Source organism: Podarcis filfolensis (assembly GCF_964270895.1).
Source record: "Podarcis filfolensis genome assembly, chromosome: 3".
Taxonomy (NCBI): domain Eukaryota; kingdom Metazoa; phylum Chordata; class Lepidosauria; order Squamata; family Lacertidae; genus Podarcis; species Podarcis filfolensis.
Genome location: NC_139606.1, coordinates 88,258,675 through 88,275,390, shown reverse-complemented (window position 1 = coordinate 88,275,390; position 16,716 = coordinate 88,258,675). Strand labels below are relative to the sequence as shown.

At 42.5% G+C, this 16,716-nt stretch overlaps 1 protein-coding gene across 4 annotated transcripts in view; it reads left to right on the top strand.

Moving 5' to 3' along the window:
* Positions 1-16,716, top strand: part of RBKS (ribokinase) — a 78,900-nt gene that overhangs the window by 5,417 nt on the left and 56,767 nt on the right. For 3 of the 4 annotated variants that reach the window (XM_083604620.1, XM_083604618.1, XM_083604619.1), the window contains exons 2-3: positions 9,523-9,655; positions 13,931-13,994. In XM_083604620.1, coding sequence (XP_083460746.1) covers positions 9,644-9,655; positions 13,931-13,994 — 76 coding nt within the window. In that variant the 5' untranslated portion in view covers positions 9,523-9,643. Of the gene's footprint in view, positions 1-9,334; positions 9,378-9,522; positions 9,656-13,930; positions 13,995-16,716 lie in introns of those variants that run through there. The other variant, XM_083604621.1, reaches the window with a different exon arrangement.

Below are 16,716 nucleotides of genomic sequence, written 5' to 3'. Positions count from 1 at the left end.
GGTATTTTCAAGATATGCTTTAGGTCATGGGTAGGGAAAGTAAGGCCTAGGGGCCGGATCTGGCCCAATTGCCTTCTAAATCCAGCCCGCGGACGGTCCGGGAATCAGCGTGTTTTTACATGATTAGAATGTGTCCTTTTATTTAAAATGCATCTCTGGGTTATTTGTGGGGCCTGCCTGGTGTTTTGACATGAGTAGAATGTGTGCTTTTATTTAAAATGCATCTCTGGTTTATTTGTGGGGCATAGGAATTCGTTCATTTCCCCCCACCCAAATGTATTCCGGCCCCCCACAAGGTCTGAGGGACAGTGGACTGGCCCCCTGCTGAAAAAAATTGCTGACCCCTGGCTTTGTTTGTGGTAAACTCTGGCTTACTAGAATTCACAAACATGCATTTCTCTGAGAAGAGTTCACTGCTGCTTTGCTCCTACCCCAGTGGGTTGTTTTTTTTTTATTTCTCTGCCAAGCAAAGTTTGGCTTGGCATGTTGTCTGAACATAAGCTCTTAAGTTCTCTTCTTGCTAGCCATGAGCAGTCCCTGTAAGCAATAGTTTGTCATACTGTGGCAGGCAAACAAGGACAATTGCTGAAGGTATTTCTTTCCCGTGAAGCCCAAGATACTGAATAGGTTATTTTTCCTTCCAGAGTACCAACCCGTCTCTAAAACGTGTGTATGCAATTATCTTTTGCTTCTGTCTGCTCTGTGCAACTCCTCCTTTGATGTGCAACCATGAACAGTATTGTTTTTAGAATGTTCTGTCTTGGCCTCATTATTTCTTTTTTCCAATTACAACAAGTTGCTTCCATTCCCTTCATAGATTTCCCAAAAACCAGTTTTCTAGATTTGTATCTTCCCAAGATTTGAAAAAAAAAACTGCTTTGGGTTCTTTGAGGAGAAAATGAATTTCCTTCCCTGCACAGCCCTTATCTCCGCCTGCATTCTTCCACTCCCCACGATCTGCCTAGACTTCTCCACCTTCCCTTTGTCTTTCTCTCCTCCTCTCCAGAATGCGTGCCTTCTTTCATGTTGGCGAATGTGCCTGGAGCCACCTTCCAGCTCTTTTTCTCCATCCAGCCTTAAACACATCTATAAACCCTCAACAAAACATTTGAGTTATCATTCTGTTTCATTGTTAGTTAGCCTGTAATTAAAGCTGTTCACCCGCGAAAAAGAAAATACATTATACAGATCTCTAAGCAGGCACTTGACTAAAAGCCCTAAACCTTTAAAATGTTTCACAGTGGCCAGTTGCATTTCTGATTTTCATTTTCTAAATGGTTTGTTGCCACAGAATATATTCATTGTAGTCATTGGGCATGTGACCCAGAGTCACTGAAGGTATCATCCAAGATACCAAGATGTGTGCCCGAAGCCTGGCAGTTGTGTTAGTTGTTCATTTCGGTTCCACTAACTAGGTTCTACTTAGAGTAAAAGGTAAAGGTACCCCTGACCGTTAGGTCCAGTCGCGGACGACTCTGAGGTTGTGCGCTCATCTTGCTCTATAGGCCGAGGGAGCCGACGTTTGTCCGCAGACAGTTTTTCCGTGTCATGTGGCCAGCATGACTAAGACGCTTCTGGTGAACCAGAGCAGCGTATGGAAACTCCGTTTACCTTCCTGCCGGAGCGGTACCTATTTATCTACTTGCACTTTGATGTGCTTTTGAACTGCTAGGTGGGCAGGAGCTGGGACCGAACAACTGGAGCTCACCCCGTCACAGGGATTCGAACCACCGACCTTCTGATCGGCAAGTCCTAGGCTCTGTAGTTTCAATGGTCTGGTTCACTCACAAACCATGGTTTAGCATGTGCAGGGGGGACTCCCAGGGAGGAGACTGTGGCTGTTTGGCTCATGCTTTAGCTCTCTCCAGGCTAACCATGACCTGTAACCAAGGTTTGTCCTATGGTTGTTGTTGAAACATGCTTGATGTGTGGCAGGAATATAGCAGATGGGACAAGGGGCAAAGTGGGAAGCTTAGAATCGTAGAAACAGAGAAGCAGAAGTAACCTCAAAGGCTATCTCGTTTAACTCCATGCAACAGAAAATCTACTGTTGTGCAGCAAATGGCTTAGTTCATGGGTAGGCAAACTAAGGCCTGGGGCCAGATCCAACCAGATTTCCTTCTCAGTCCGGACCGCGGATGGTCCAGAAATCAGCATGTTTTTACATGAGTAGAATGTGTCCTTTTATTTAAAATGCATCCCTGGGTTATTTGTGAGGCCTGCCTGGTGTGTTTACATGGGTAGAATGTGTGCTTTTATTTAAAAAGCATATCTGGGTTATTTGTGGGGCATAGGAATTCATTCATCCCCCAAAAATAATAATAATAATCCGGCCCACCACATGGTCTGAGGGATGGTGGACTGGCCCATGGCTGAAAAAGGTTGCTGATCCCTGCTCTATAACTTTCAAGGCAATCCATTTCTTCCGCAAGCAGCTCATACCATGAACACATACTTCCTGAAGTCTAATCAAAATCCCCTTTATTGTATTTTGGGGCTATCGGTTCATGTACTGCCCTGTGGAGCAACAGAAAACAAATTTGCTCCATCCATGTGATATTTGAAGATGGCTGTTGTGTCACCTCTAAATGGTCTCGTCTGTTGTGTGTCCCCCACAACTTTCCTCATACGTCTTGTCCTCTAGGACCCTTGTCATCTTTGTTACGCTCCTCCGGACATGCTCCAGTTTGTTGGCAGCCTTCTTAAACTTTGGTACGCAGAACCACAATCCCAGTAAAGATCGGCTGGATGCAGGATAGTAACAACTGAGGAGCGGGGACTGAGATTAGAGATGTTGGCCAGCCCTGAGAGGATGAATAATAAATTCTCAGATGGTGCAGATCCTGCAGATAGAAACAGCACAGGAGTGTGTAAGGACACATGGACATTTCCAGAAACTTGTGTGTCCTACAGTGATCCCTAGGCTAGTATGAACTGTTGGTGTGTGTTTGTCTGTGTGTATGTTTAAGCAGGCTGCTTTAAATGTTTATTATATTTGAAGGCTGATTTATCCCAGCTGTCATTTCCACTTTACACAGTCTTCTCTGTTTTCCATAGAGGTGAGGTCGCTGTTTGTAGTGCTAACTATTTCCATGGCAGTAGACTGTGATGCCATCAGTGGAAGATTTAGGCATTCCTCTGAGTACTGGCAATTAAAAATTATGGATTGTGAGATAAGGCTTGCCTTTACCAAACTCCATGGCATTATAGCCCACATGGGGCTTGGAAACCATTGCTTAATTCTTTGGGGCCTTAGCATGGGTAATGGAATAAGTGAATTGGCGTTGTTTGATCTTAGAAGGAAAACAGTTATGTTTAAAATGAAATAAAATCAGCAACTCGAAAGCGTCTTCTGTGCCGGGGTGGAAAGAACACATATGAATTGCAGTCTGATGACTACAGTTTGTGCACTGAAATTCCCGGAGAAATTTCTATTGCTATGCATCAGTTGGGAGCATTTCAGTTTGCCTGTCACATGACATTGTTTTTGTCCCTTTAGCCAACTCCAAAGAAACATGCAATGAAATAACTAGCTTTAGCCCTTATTATTACATGAAACTTAGAAGTTAGCCCCTCTGCATTCAGTAGAGTTTACTTCCAGGTTAGTGTGCATATGATTGTGGCCTTAACCTTTCTATCATGTGCGTTTAAGAAATATGTTTGCCAGAGATCAGTAACCTTTTGATATTAGGTAGTATGACTGCAAAACTGTGTCAACTGGCTTTGTTCCATTCCAGTCAAAGATATTTGAGATTCAGGTATGCTGGATTAACAAATTTATGGACTACAGATCTGATCATAGCACAGGCTTCCTCCTGACATCTATGGATATATCCTCCTTTAAATTACGTATTTTGGGTTATAGGCAATGTTAATCATACTCAGAGTAGACCCACTGAAATTAATGGATATGACTAACTTAGGTCCATTCATTTCAGTAGATCTCCTTTGAGTAAAGCTTAGTGTGTCTACTGCTACAGAAGCAGCCCATGAAATGGATCGGTTAAAAGTTGTTATGAAATAGGAGAAGGCTATACCGTATAAACAATTTGGAAAACTATTCTGCTGGAATTGCACCAAATGTGTTCTTGTGCACAGAAAATTAAGATAAAAATTAGAAAAAGGGATTAGTAGCACTATGGAAAGTGTGTGGGGAGGGTAAATTTAAAAACTGTTTCTGTTCCTTAAAATCTCCACTGGATGCAGCTATTTTAGCAACAGTTTAACAAAAATGGAATCATTCCAGTGGAATTTTAACAGTAATCAGGTCAGGCCCCTGAGCAGGGTTAAGGAAATTTTGAGTGATAATAAGGCCGCTAGTATTTGAAAATCTTCAAATAAGAGAGAGTTCAGATACAGAGTGGAATTGAGAGAGTTAAATACTGTTGAAGGATTAATTTGAGAGAAACCAAGAAATATGCTGTTTGAAATTTACCAAATTATACTGAGTAAGAAAGAAGACAGAAAATAGGATTACACTTGAACATGGGAAGCAATGATAGGAGAGGGGGTTCTAGAGGATATGGGGGAATATATGAACAATATGAATTGTATTGATATAATTAATAGAAAACTCAAGTTATAAACTAGGTGATATTCAACTCTCTTAAAAGAGTATATGTGATACTGGTAACAGTAACTCTTGGAAGTGTTGAACAGAGTGGATGTTATCCACTGTTGGTGGACTTCCTAGAGGCAAAACATTTATTTCAAGAAATCATGTTTAATATTAGCAGGATGTCTTTTATATGGTGTTAGCAGCTAGGATGCTGCATGTAAAATACTGGGGGAAAGGAAATTCCTCTAAAAGAGTGGTTCACTAAACTATGGGAATTTGCAACTGTAAGTAAAATTAGGTGGAATTTAAGGGTTAGACAAGAAAAGCAGAGGATTAATAGCTTTGAACAAGAATGAGACCTGTTTAAGAATTTTAAGGATGATCATGTGTAACACTGTGAGCAGAGGGTTTCCCACGACTGGTAGAAAGTGGCATGAGAAGTGGTGCGTGGCATCACGTTGGTATCAGTTGTCAGTCTAGTGCTAAAAATGAGTGCTGTGTGCCAGACTGCAGAAATCAGGCAGTGGCTGCAGACATGGCTAATATTTAATCCCGATGAGAGTTAAGAGGGCAAAAAATAATGCAATCACTTCTGGGTGCTAGAATTCTGATGATGCAGTTTTTCTTCTTTGCCACCAGCACCCATTATCTGGACATAAATTGAATTTGTAAGTCTTGAACGCTGAACGGATAATATAAGTGGCACCAGCTTCCAAGGAATCTGGGAAAGGAGGGGACTTGTAAAACTCCTGTTGTCAAAGCTAAAGTATGGCTGGCATCCTTGTCCTGCCCTTTTCATCTCTTATGTACAAGATGTGAGAGGCTATCTTCTCATGCCTTGTTACAAGTGTGCTCAGTTGCCCACATTGCTGAGATGTAGCCACCCTGAGCCTTTGTAGTTAGGTAGTGACAGAAGAGGAACATTTCTCCCAGCGATCTATCTCCTTGCATGATCATCCTACATAGATCCTCCATGGGAATGTGAAACTCGACTCACACAGGAGCCAATTTGCCCCAGATCTTGTATTATATGGACTCTGTTCATTCTTACAGCTCAGTCCAAAGGTGGAATCAACAAGACTTGCAAAAATAAGATTCTTCATAGACAATATGTTGAGCCAGTCTCTTCTGTTAGCGACCTGGCTACTATTTGTCCCAAGCAAGCCCTCACTCTGGTTGTCATAACCAAAGTTGTGAGGAACCAGTGGCAAGACTTCAGGGACATCCTGTGATGATCGGAGAGCCCCTTACCCACACCACTGTAGGCTAGGACTATAGGCAGGGACTCCTCCAAATGCATTATACAGTGGTACCTCGGGTTAAGTACGTAATTCATTCCAGAGGTCTGTTCTTAACCCGAAACTGTTCTTAACCTGAAGCACCACTTCAGCCAATGGGGCCTCCTGCTGCCGCCGCGCTGCTGGAGCACGATTTCTGTTCTCATCCTGAAGCAAAGTTCTTAACCCGAGGTACTATTTTTGGGTTAGCAGAGTCTGTAACCTGAAGCGTCTGTAACCTGAAGCGTATGTAACCTGAGGTACCACTGTACCTTCTTGATATGAGATAATTTTTTACAAATTACAGTACCATGAGTAAATCTGACTTCCTCCCTCTCTCCCTTATTTGGTGTTTTTTTTTTTTCAAACTTACTTGGACTTTGGAGGTTGAGAGACGTGCTTTGGATCCCCTGCAAAGTTTTCACTCCATCTCACCATATTTTAAGATATTCACAAACTGAACATTGTGCTGTGTTGTCAACACCCTTATAACATTTTTTGTTGCCAGGAACAAAGTCCTGTGTAAACATCTTCTGCTATGTGGCATTTAGCATGCCTCCTTGCCAGTTCTTTTGCCTGTTTCCTTGGTTATTAAGTATTTTCTTCAAAGCAATGCATTTAAGACTTCTGCTCAAAACTCTTGATGTGTGACAAACCCAGTACACCAAGGTTTATAAGCAGATCACTTGCTGTTGAAGATTTCACTTTAAATTCCTTTTATTTAATATGCTTCTGTATACTTTCTATACATATGTGCAGGGGAGGAAGTCCTATTGAACAGACATGCTTAAAATTGCAGAGTAAAGTGACAGGTTGTTGAGCTCAGCCCCAGCGCACAATTTAACATGTTGCTCTGTGGTAGCAGCAGCAGCAGCACCTATGGCAGTTGTTCTCAGACCCCTTATCTGAATGGTCTTCCCCAGCCGTAGGTAGTAGGGTTTCACTCTTTGTATCAATTTTTATTCCTGTATGTGTTAATTTCTGAATGAACAGTGCTACAAATAAATGAGTCACTGCTCCACTTTCCCGAATGAAACAAAAATAGGATGGGGGAAGGCAGTCATATCAGACTTTTCCAGGGGATTTTCCTTTGCATCCACAATTCTCTCATGATGTAACATAAGTAAGGACCAATGAAGAGAGGCTATAGTTGAGAATGAATTCAGTCGTACTGTGGGATTTCTGATAGTCTTTGGCAAGGCAGTAAATTTAGACCCCTGAATACAAACAGTTTCAATCTATTTCTGTGTCAATGTTTGAAAAAATACTTACATGGGACCTTTTCTGTTACTTATTTTAGAAAGTGCTTGGAGTTCCCCAGTAAAAACCTACCTGAGTTTTGAGATCTGTGGGGAGGCCTGGCTTGTGGTACCCTCATGAGTATGAGCTGGAGTGAGTAGCAGGGTCTTCTCAGTGGCAGCACCTCGTTTTTTGAACTCCTGCCCAGTATAGATACAGCTGTCCTCTTCTTTATATTCATCCAGGTAGCAGCTGGTGACCTACCTATTTCTGAAGGTTTCTGGAGCATTGTGAGAGTAGCCCTGTTGTATTAACTGAGTGTGATATGTATTTTAACTTGTTTATGTTGAATTTTACAAATGTTAGGAGCTCCGGGATCTGCATGAGGAAAAGCAGGTATAAGGGGGGGAAATATTTTTGTTCCACCTACCCTTTATCAAGTCAGGTTCCTGGGTGGTATGTAGCATATATCGTGTCAAATTTCTGAAATTGAAAGATGGCAACTCACACACCAGGTGACCATAGAGACTGGGAGTCCCCAGTATGGGACCCTTAGACACCCTGATACCTGCAGATACCTGTCAGTTTCTTTTTTATATATATATAAAAAGACTTTTGTAGGGGGAGTTGTTTGTTTGGGGATGTGTTCTTTTCTTTTGTGGTTGATCACTGATATAGTGGGGGATCCCTGATGTAGGCAGAATGCATTCCTGTCTATCAATCCATCAGTCCCTCAAGAAGAACCTTTCAGAGAGGCTGTGTCTCAAAGCACCATCAGCAGTGACATGGTGCCAGAAAGAGAACAGGTAGTGCAAAATATTAACAAAGGTCAAGATTATTTGGTAACATGCACAATTAAACTGGGAAGAAAATTGGGGATAGAGTTGATTTAATTTAATTACATTACAGAGTGTGCTGTATACAGTGGAATGAAAATTATGTTAACTCATCTGTAGACTATTTTAGTGGTGTGCACATATCCATTTCGCTTGCAGTGTATGTAATTCTAACCATGCTTACATCAGAAATAATTCCCACTGAGCACAATGGGAATTATTCCTTGATAAGTCTGCGTAAGGTGGCAGTCTGAATGTTTATGTCAGTTATGAATTACCGTAGAAAATGTGGTAGGCAACAATTGTGAACATCCTAACAAAGTTGTTTGGGTTTAGTTTGTAACGTTAGCTGTTTCTGCGTATGTGTGCTTTTGGTCTATTATGCAGTTTTGTGGCAATGTTAGTAAGTGTAGAATTCCGATGCTTCCTTAATCGTACAGATTACTCATCATTGTCAATTCAAAGCAGCGTTCTGAAATGCCTTTTAAGCTAGTCTGATGAAAAGCAAAATCTAATAATTGCTTCTCATTGCAGAAATCTGTGACAAGATAATAGCATTACATTTTAACAATACTTCTATTTTATTAATAGCTGTATCGGTAAAAGTGAACCTTCCATAACTGCGTATAGATGAGTGTTTGGGAGTATGTTTAATATGCAAGGTGGAAATGTGTTTGAGGAAGAATTGTTCTTTCTGATGATTGCTCTGTGTGTGTGTGTGTGTGTGTGTGAGAGAGAGAGAGAGAGAGAGAGAGAGAATTACATAGAATTTCCTGAGTGGTTTTCATCAGATTCCTGGCATAATTGTGCAATTGCATTTTTTGCAAAAAAAAATATCTAGTTAGGTTTTAATTTTTTTATAGCATATGTTATCATTATTAGCAAAGGTAACTGTCTCATCCTCTTCTATTAAGCCATGGATGGGGAAATTGTGGCCCTCCAAATGTTGGCTTCCGACTCCAATGACCAGCTGTGATGAAAATGGTAATCCAGCAACAGTGGGGGAGCACCAGTTTCCCTAGCTCTATGCAAAGTTGTTGACCCGGGAACTTTAAAGCTTTATTTTGGACCTTGTGGTTCTTGGTACCACCTTCTGCTGTGACATATCTGTTAACAACAAAGTTCAATGCATCTGTTTTAAGGCCTGTTTTTCTTCATACTAGTTATAGTGGTGGAGAAGATTTGAACGGAGAGGCTTATAGTGAAAGAGACTGCATTTACCTATACAGTGGTACCTCAGGTTAAGTACTTAATTCGTTCCGGAGGTCCGTTCTTAACCTGAAACTGTTCTTAACCTGAAGCACCACTTTAGCTAATGGGGCCTCCCGCTGCTGCCGCGCCGCCAGAGCACGATTTCTGATCTCATCCTGAAGCGAAGTTCTTAACCCGAGGTACTATTTTTGGGTTAGCAGAGTCTGTAACCTGAAGCGTCTATAACCTGAGGTACCACTGTACTGGATTACTATTGTAAGTACTTTTGGATGTATCCCAATAGCTTTGATTCCCCTGTTACATTATGTATATGCCCAATTAGTATGAGGTTTGTAATTCTTATGATTTCAGTTGTTAATTCACTCAAACCCCATATTATATTTCTTTCTTTAACTGCCAGCCTTACCACACGCCTGCCAAAAGCTGGAGAAACCATACACGGTCACAGGTTTTTCTCTGGATTTGGAGGGAAAGGTGCCAACCAGTGTGTCCAAGCTGCTCGACTTGGGGCGAAAACCTCCATGATATGCATGGTAAGCGTCTTCTGGGTTCACACCTGCCCCAAATATACGTACGGTCATAAGTGTATTTTTAAAAAGCAACAGTGAAAAACAAATTAAGAACGGAGGGTTCAAGTCAGCTTTCTAGCAGTGCACCTTAAGCTAGCTCCTCAGAAGCCTGGTTAGAAAGAATGGTCTTTATTGCTTTTCTTAAAAACCACAGTGGGGCATATTTTCCGCAGGAGGGAACTTGATACAATGGGTACCCCCATTGTTTGTCAGCTCTGTTTGTCAGGCTGCAGGGAATCTGATTCTCCGCCCCCCCCCCCAGTAGGCTGCTAGGAATAGACAAAACAGGGAGAGTTATTACCAATGTCTTTTATTCAGTATTCACAGAGAGGCTTAGAAATGCTGCCTCTTAGAGTAATGGTCCGACTAATCTCCTTCCTTCTTCTCTCCTCAATCGTCAACAGCACCACCCACTTTATGGTGGCTGCTTAGGGCCATTTGCCAACGAGCCCTTTGCTCTCCTATTTTCAATGCTCACTGGGTTCTGGGAGAAGGGGGGTCTGGAATGCTTTCTAGTGATAACGTGTCAGCCAGCTGCTCCGGCTGTTTCCCCCTCCTCCTCTCCCGTTATTTCCCAACTTCCCTTCCTCTACCGCTGAGCTGTGACTTTCCTCAAACCACTGTTGTAAATCTATACTGTCTTCCTCTTCTCTGGAAGGTTCAGGAGGGGGAGGCAGTCTCCACCATTCCTCCAGTCCCTGACACTGTTTCTAGTAGCAGTATTCTTACTTGAGATGCTAGTGGCACTGTTTATAGCTATGCTCAAGGGAGATATAGGAGTGGATAGCCTTTAAGGTATCCCAGATGCAGACCATTTGAGATGGGGATAGGCTGTAGCTCAGTGGGTATAGCATGCAGAAGGTCCCAAGTTCATTTCTTAGCATTGCCAGGTAGGGCTGGGAGAGACCCCCTGGCTGACTTTCTGGAGTGCTGTTGCCAGTTATTATTTTTATTTTATTATTTATTTAATTTCTATTCTGCCCTATACCCAAAGGTCTCAGGGCGGTTCACATAAAATATCAAATACGTAAAATCGTATCAAATACATAAAATCAGTTAGTGTCAACAGTACTGCGCTAGGTGAGCCTATGGTCTGACTCGGAATAAAACAGTTTCCTATGTTCTTATATTCCTTTTTTCCAAATGTCATTGGACTCAGCCCAACTCCCATCAGTCCTGACCATCAGTCCCAGACAGCATGTCCAATTGTAGCCTTATTGGAGTTCACCGATTGGGTCTGCGTTGCTCCCGGACAGGAGGAAGGAATTCAAATGACACCTAGGGTTGGTTCAGAGAAGGAGTTCTTTATTTCTGCTCTCCGGAACAGCAGAAAGGCACTTGTGTGGTCAGTCCACAGCAAGTCCAAAGAAATGAGAAATTTCATGCAGTATATGTATCCTTCAGGCACCCTCTCCCTCCTTCCCCAGGAATCCAACGACGTCAGCCTATACACGCAGGTTGACATCACAGATGTTCCTGCTCCGGCACTCTTAACCATAAAAGGGATTTCCTTCCTGCACTCCTGACCATAAAAGGGTTTTCCTTCCTACACTCTTATCTTGGAGCAAGAGGTCACCAACTCCAAGAACACACTCTGGCACTGTTCCCAGACTAGGTCTGTGTGTCAGTGTGGTCAGGACATAAGATAAGACCTAGACGTGTCATCCCTGTTCTACTGGTACAGTCAAGGTCATCCTTGCCGTGACTGATAAAGGAGAGAGCTGTGTTCTTGTTATGCATTTGCTCAACGGCTCAAGTTTATGCATTTTAGAAATGCTAAGAAGAAAAGGGGGGGGGGTTGAGTCAGTTTTAAACTGACTACACAGAAACCCATTCCTTCACAATGATCAGGGATGATGAGAGCTGTAGTCTTAACATTCAGACACAAGCGCTCCACTCCTTTTTTGAAGGCTGAAACCTGCACCTTGGACTTCTAATAATGCTGTAATGGACTAGTGAAAACAAACAAACAAACCCTGTATCGTTGTATCCTGGACCAGCTGATGTTTCCAAAAATGTCTTCAAGGGCAAGCCCATGTATGTCATTAGTCAAGGCAAGCGATAGCCAAATCAGGCCAGACAATGGTTCAGCCCTTCCAGAAAGCATTCTCCCAACTGGTGACAATAACTCCTGGCCATAGACAGACACATCAACTTAAAGGAGCAAAGCCAAATTGACTGGTGCTCATAAGGACTGTGGCCCTACACCCACCTTTAACAGACCATCCACCCCCAGCATCTCCATTTTATCTGGCTGAGCTTCAGTTTTGTTCCTTTGCAGCACTTTAAGAATGAAAGTCGCCTCTGAACCTCAGTTGTGCTTTGTTAGCAAAGGCTTGGATATGCTAAGTATGGAATGTAAAAAAAGCTTTCAAATCATAGGTCACTGCCAACTGCATCTGTGATGCTTGCAGGACTGATGTGGGGAACAATCCTCTGAAAAAGCATTGCTGTTTTCGTTACATAACAGTGTGAGTGTATCTATGACAACAATGAATTTAGAAGCTGAATTATGACATCCTAAAATATGATTTAATCCCCCCATCCCAAATTCATTTTACTAGATTTTTAATTTTTGATAACAAAGTTGAGATTCCTATGCAATAAAAATAAGAAAGATACTTCTTAAAAAAGTTGACCATAGAATTTAGTTATGCAGAACAGATAGTTGTTGTTGTTGTTAATTGAATTTATACACCGCCCTATACCCGGAGGTCTCAGGGCGGTTCACAGAATAAAAAAACCCAAACCAACCACAAAATACATAATCAAAATAAAAACAACAACCCAATAACCCTGCCCCCAAACCCCACATTTTAAAAGGGCATAGTGCAGTAATAAATGCTTGTAAATACTCCTGCCCATCCAAATATAATTAATTTGCAGATTAACAGATTATTTTGATTCTGTAGGCCAATCTTAGCCAACAACATCCTGCTGGAACATTGAATACAAGGCTGGTGGGAGGGGCAGTCCAAAAATCAGGAGGGCACCCTATCATTGCAAAACCAATTACCTTCCCATTCAAAGTCTTACTTTTGTTATCAAATGCTTGAAGGAAGGGGCACAAGAAAGAAATGACGCCCAAATAGAAGGTATATTCTTCCCAAAGACCTGTCCTTTGATCCAATCCCTTCCAACTCTACAATTCTATGAAATTAGTACCATATTTTTTTTTTATTCCAAACTGACTGAAATCAGTGGCTTGAAGCAAAAAGAAAAATTTAAAAAGTCTTAGATGGTTTTATGCTGCATTCTGCACTACCCTAATGCATTGAACCACACAGAACACTCTAGGGAAGCATAGCTAACGTCAGCTCTGGTAAAATGTTAACATAGGAATCAAGGACCGACTGGGATTCCTGAAACCACAAATCGTTCCTGCTCAGTTTCAAGAACCACTTGACATGTTTATTTGTCTAATTCCTCTCTGGTCTGTGACCACAATAGTCCATCTTTACCAAAGTGTCCCTGATGTCTATGTTCTCCCTTAGGAGCAGTGATATTCTTTAATGGCATCTTAATAGCATCTTCTAAAATGCTTTGTCTTGCTATATGCTTTTGAAATCACTTTCAACCCATGGTGCTAAACATTCACTTAAAAATCTGGTTTTGTGGAGCTTGTTTTATGGATATCCTATTTTTGCATTTTTAAAATACTCTTCTCCCAGAGAGACCTTACACTACATTATTTTGCAATCACTTTATACGGTGAAAGAAATCCCAAGTGGGACATCGTAGAATCCTAAATATGAGTTGCAGCGATACAGCAAAATAATATGTCTATTAAACTTTCTGGGTGGAATTCAACATATGGTATGTGCATGGGGACATGATTCATTCTCACACTGAGATGTTTCCACCCCCTCCTCCCACCCCATGCACCCCTTAAACCTCTTTGGAGCTTCCCCCAAACCTCCAGAGCGGATTTAAGGGGTGGAGGAAGTCCCCCACTTCTTTGAATGGACCTTGTTATGCTCACGGAACAACTTGGTTAAATCCCACCTCATGTATTTGAAATAGTCTTACAAAACAGGAGTACAGAATGCTTTAATGTTAAAATTTGCTGAAACTACAGCCTCAGTAAATCAAGATGCACAAGAAGAGAGTGTATCTTTCCCCCCTTGCTGATACAGAATATTTGCATTTGGAATACAATGCTATGACACATGTGCAATATATTTAGTGATATGCACTAAATGTAAGAGATCTAATGTTTTTTTCACCTTTGCTGTGTAGGTTGGTAAGGATTCCTTTGGCAATGATTATCTTGAAAACTTTAAGAAAAATGGGATTCCTACAGGTAAATGTTTCCTATTTTAACTATGTTGCACCCAGGTAAATCACAGACCATCAGCGGTATGAGGGTGGGGGCAGCAGTGGTATCCTCCCAAGGCTGGTGAGACAGTAGCAAGGTCAGGAAAGCTCTGGGTTGGCAGTGGCAGCCTGCAGGTGTATGCCCACCTGCAGAACCACTGCCAAGCTAGAGCTCCCCTGACTTCTCCATCTCCACATCCTGCCCTATAGCCATCCTGATGAGCACAGGCCAGCCAGAAACTACTGGATTAGACCCATGGAAATGAATGGGCAGGCTTCCAAGCAGTTTACAAGTATGCAAACCAATTACACAAGCATTAAAATATAAATATCCATAATTAAAATACCCAATAAAACAGAACTGTAATTGAAGCAGGAGAATCGTGTCAAGAGATCAAGGGGAAGGCCTGCTTAAACAGGTATGTCTTAAAAAGCTGGCCGAATGCCAATACAGATGGGACCTCTCCTTTTTCAGCAGAGTGGTTCTTCCACAACTAGGCCACCGGTGAAAATCATTACAGTGTGACGTGGCTAATTGGATTCCATTTGTTCATCCTAATGCCCTGACCCTGGCAATGCAGGGGAAGGCTGGCTTTCAGATAACCTGGTCTAGATTTGTTACTTGTGCAGAAAGCCCTAAACAACACCTTCAAACTGGTTTGGTGACCGATAGTTAGCAAGTGCAGGTCCCATAGCCCATGTGTGACATGTACCTGGTAAGGGGCGCCACCCACCACCCAGGCAACAGCCTTCTGCACCAGCTGCCGTGTCCAGAATAGACTTAAGGGAAGCCCCAAAGCCCATTAAAGGTAAAGGTACCCCTGCCCGTACGGGCCAGTCGTGTCCGACTCTAGGGTTGTGTGCTCATCTCACTTAAGAGGCCGGGAGCCAGCGCTGTCCGAAGACACTTCCGGGTCACGTGGCCAGCGTGACGAAGCTGCTCTGGCGAGCCAGCACCAGCGCAGCACACGGAAATGCCGTTTACCTTCCCGCTATAGAGCGGTACCTATTTATCTACTTGCACTTAGGGGTGCTTTCAAACTGCTAGGTGGGCAGGAGCTGGGACCGAAAGACGGGAGCTCACCCCGCTACGGGGATTCGAACCGCCGACCATACGATCGGCAAGTCCTAGGCACTGAGGTTTTACCCACAGCGCCACCCGCGTCCCTTTACAAAGCCCATTACAGTTGCCTAAATGTAAGCTTCCCAGCACAGGTGCCACAGTGACCAAGCTCCATTCTGCTTTTTTTTCTTTTCTTTGTAGAGTGGAATTCTTATTGACCTGAAAGCCTTTTGTTTGTTTGTTTGTTTGTTTGTTTGTTTGTTTGTTTGTTTGGCTGAGGAATGGGGAAAAACATGCTTTAAATAAATAAATTGTATTAACACAGTGAGTTGTTCTGTAGCAAGTCAGAGACCATTTGCCCATCTAGCTCATCCTCTTATGTACTCAGCTGCCTCATCCCAGCGTTCTGCAGGAGAGGGCATCCTGCAGATGCCATCCTATAAGGCGATCAGTTTCAAGTGATGCCAGCAGCACCTACCCTTTGAATAAACCCTCCCATTGCATATCGGATAGGTATCGCCTCTATGGGTTTTCAGTGCCTCCTAAAGGCGTTCCTCTTTCAACAAGCCTTGAAAAAGATTTATCCCAATTGGTATCTGTCCTGGATCTGAATTGATTTTATGTGTGTAGTTGTGCTCACCCTGTGGAATGCCCTCCCATCAGATGTCAAGGAAATAAACAGCAATCTGACTTTTAGAAGACATCTGAAAGCAGCCCTGTATAGGGAAGTTTAAATGTTTGATGTTTTAATGTGTTTGTTGTTTTACTTTGCAGTAAGCTGCACAGAGTGTCTGGGGCAACCCAGTCAGATGGGCGGCAAATAATAATAATAATAATAATAATAATAATAATAATAATAATAATATAATAATAATAATAATAATAATAATAATAGTGGCAGCCCTGTTCAGGGAAGTTTTTAACGTGTGATATTTTATTGTATTTTTGGTTTTTATGGAAGCCGCCCAGAGTGGCTGGGGAGGCCCAGCCAGATGGGCGGGGTATAAATAATAAATTATTATTATTATTATTATAGTGTTCTAATTGTCTTTATATGCAATAATAATAATAATAACAATAATAATAATAATAGTTTGTTTATACCCCGCCCATCTGGTTGGGTTTCCCCAGCCACTCTAGGCGGCTTTCAACAGAATATTAAAATACAATAGTCTATTAAACATTAAAAGCTTCCCTAAAGAGGGCTGCCTTCAGATGTCTTCTAAAAGTCTGGTAGTTGTTGGTCTCTTTGACATCTGGTGCGAGGGCGTTCCACAGGGTGGGTGCCACTACTGAGAAGGCCCGCGGCCTGGTTTCCTGTAACTTGGCTTCTCGCTGCAAGGGAACCGCCAGAAGGCCCTCGGCACTGGACTTCAGTGTCCGGGCTGAACGATGGTGGTGGAGACGCTCCTTCAGGTATAGTGGACCGAGGCCATTTAGGGCTTTAAAGGTCAGCACCAACACTTTTGAATTGTGCTTGGAAACGTACTGGGAGCCAATGTAGGTCTTCCAAGACCGGTGTTATGTGATCTCGGCAGCTGCTCCCAGTCACCAGTCTAGCTGCCGCATTCTGGATTAGTTGTAGTTTCCGGGTCACCTTCAAAGGTAGCCCCACATTGCAGTAGTCCAAGCAAGAGATAACTAG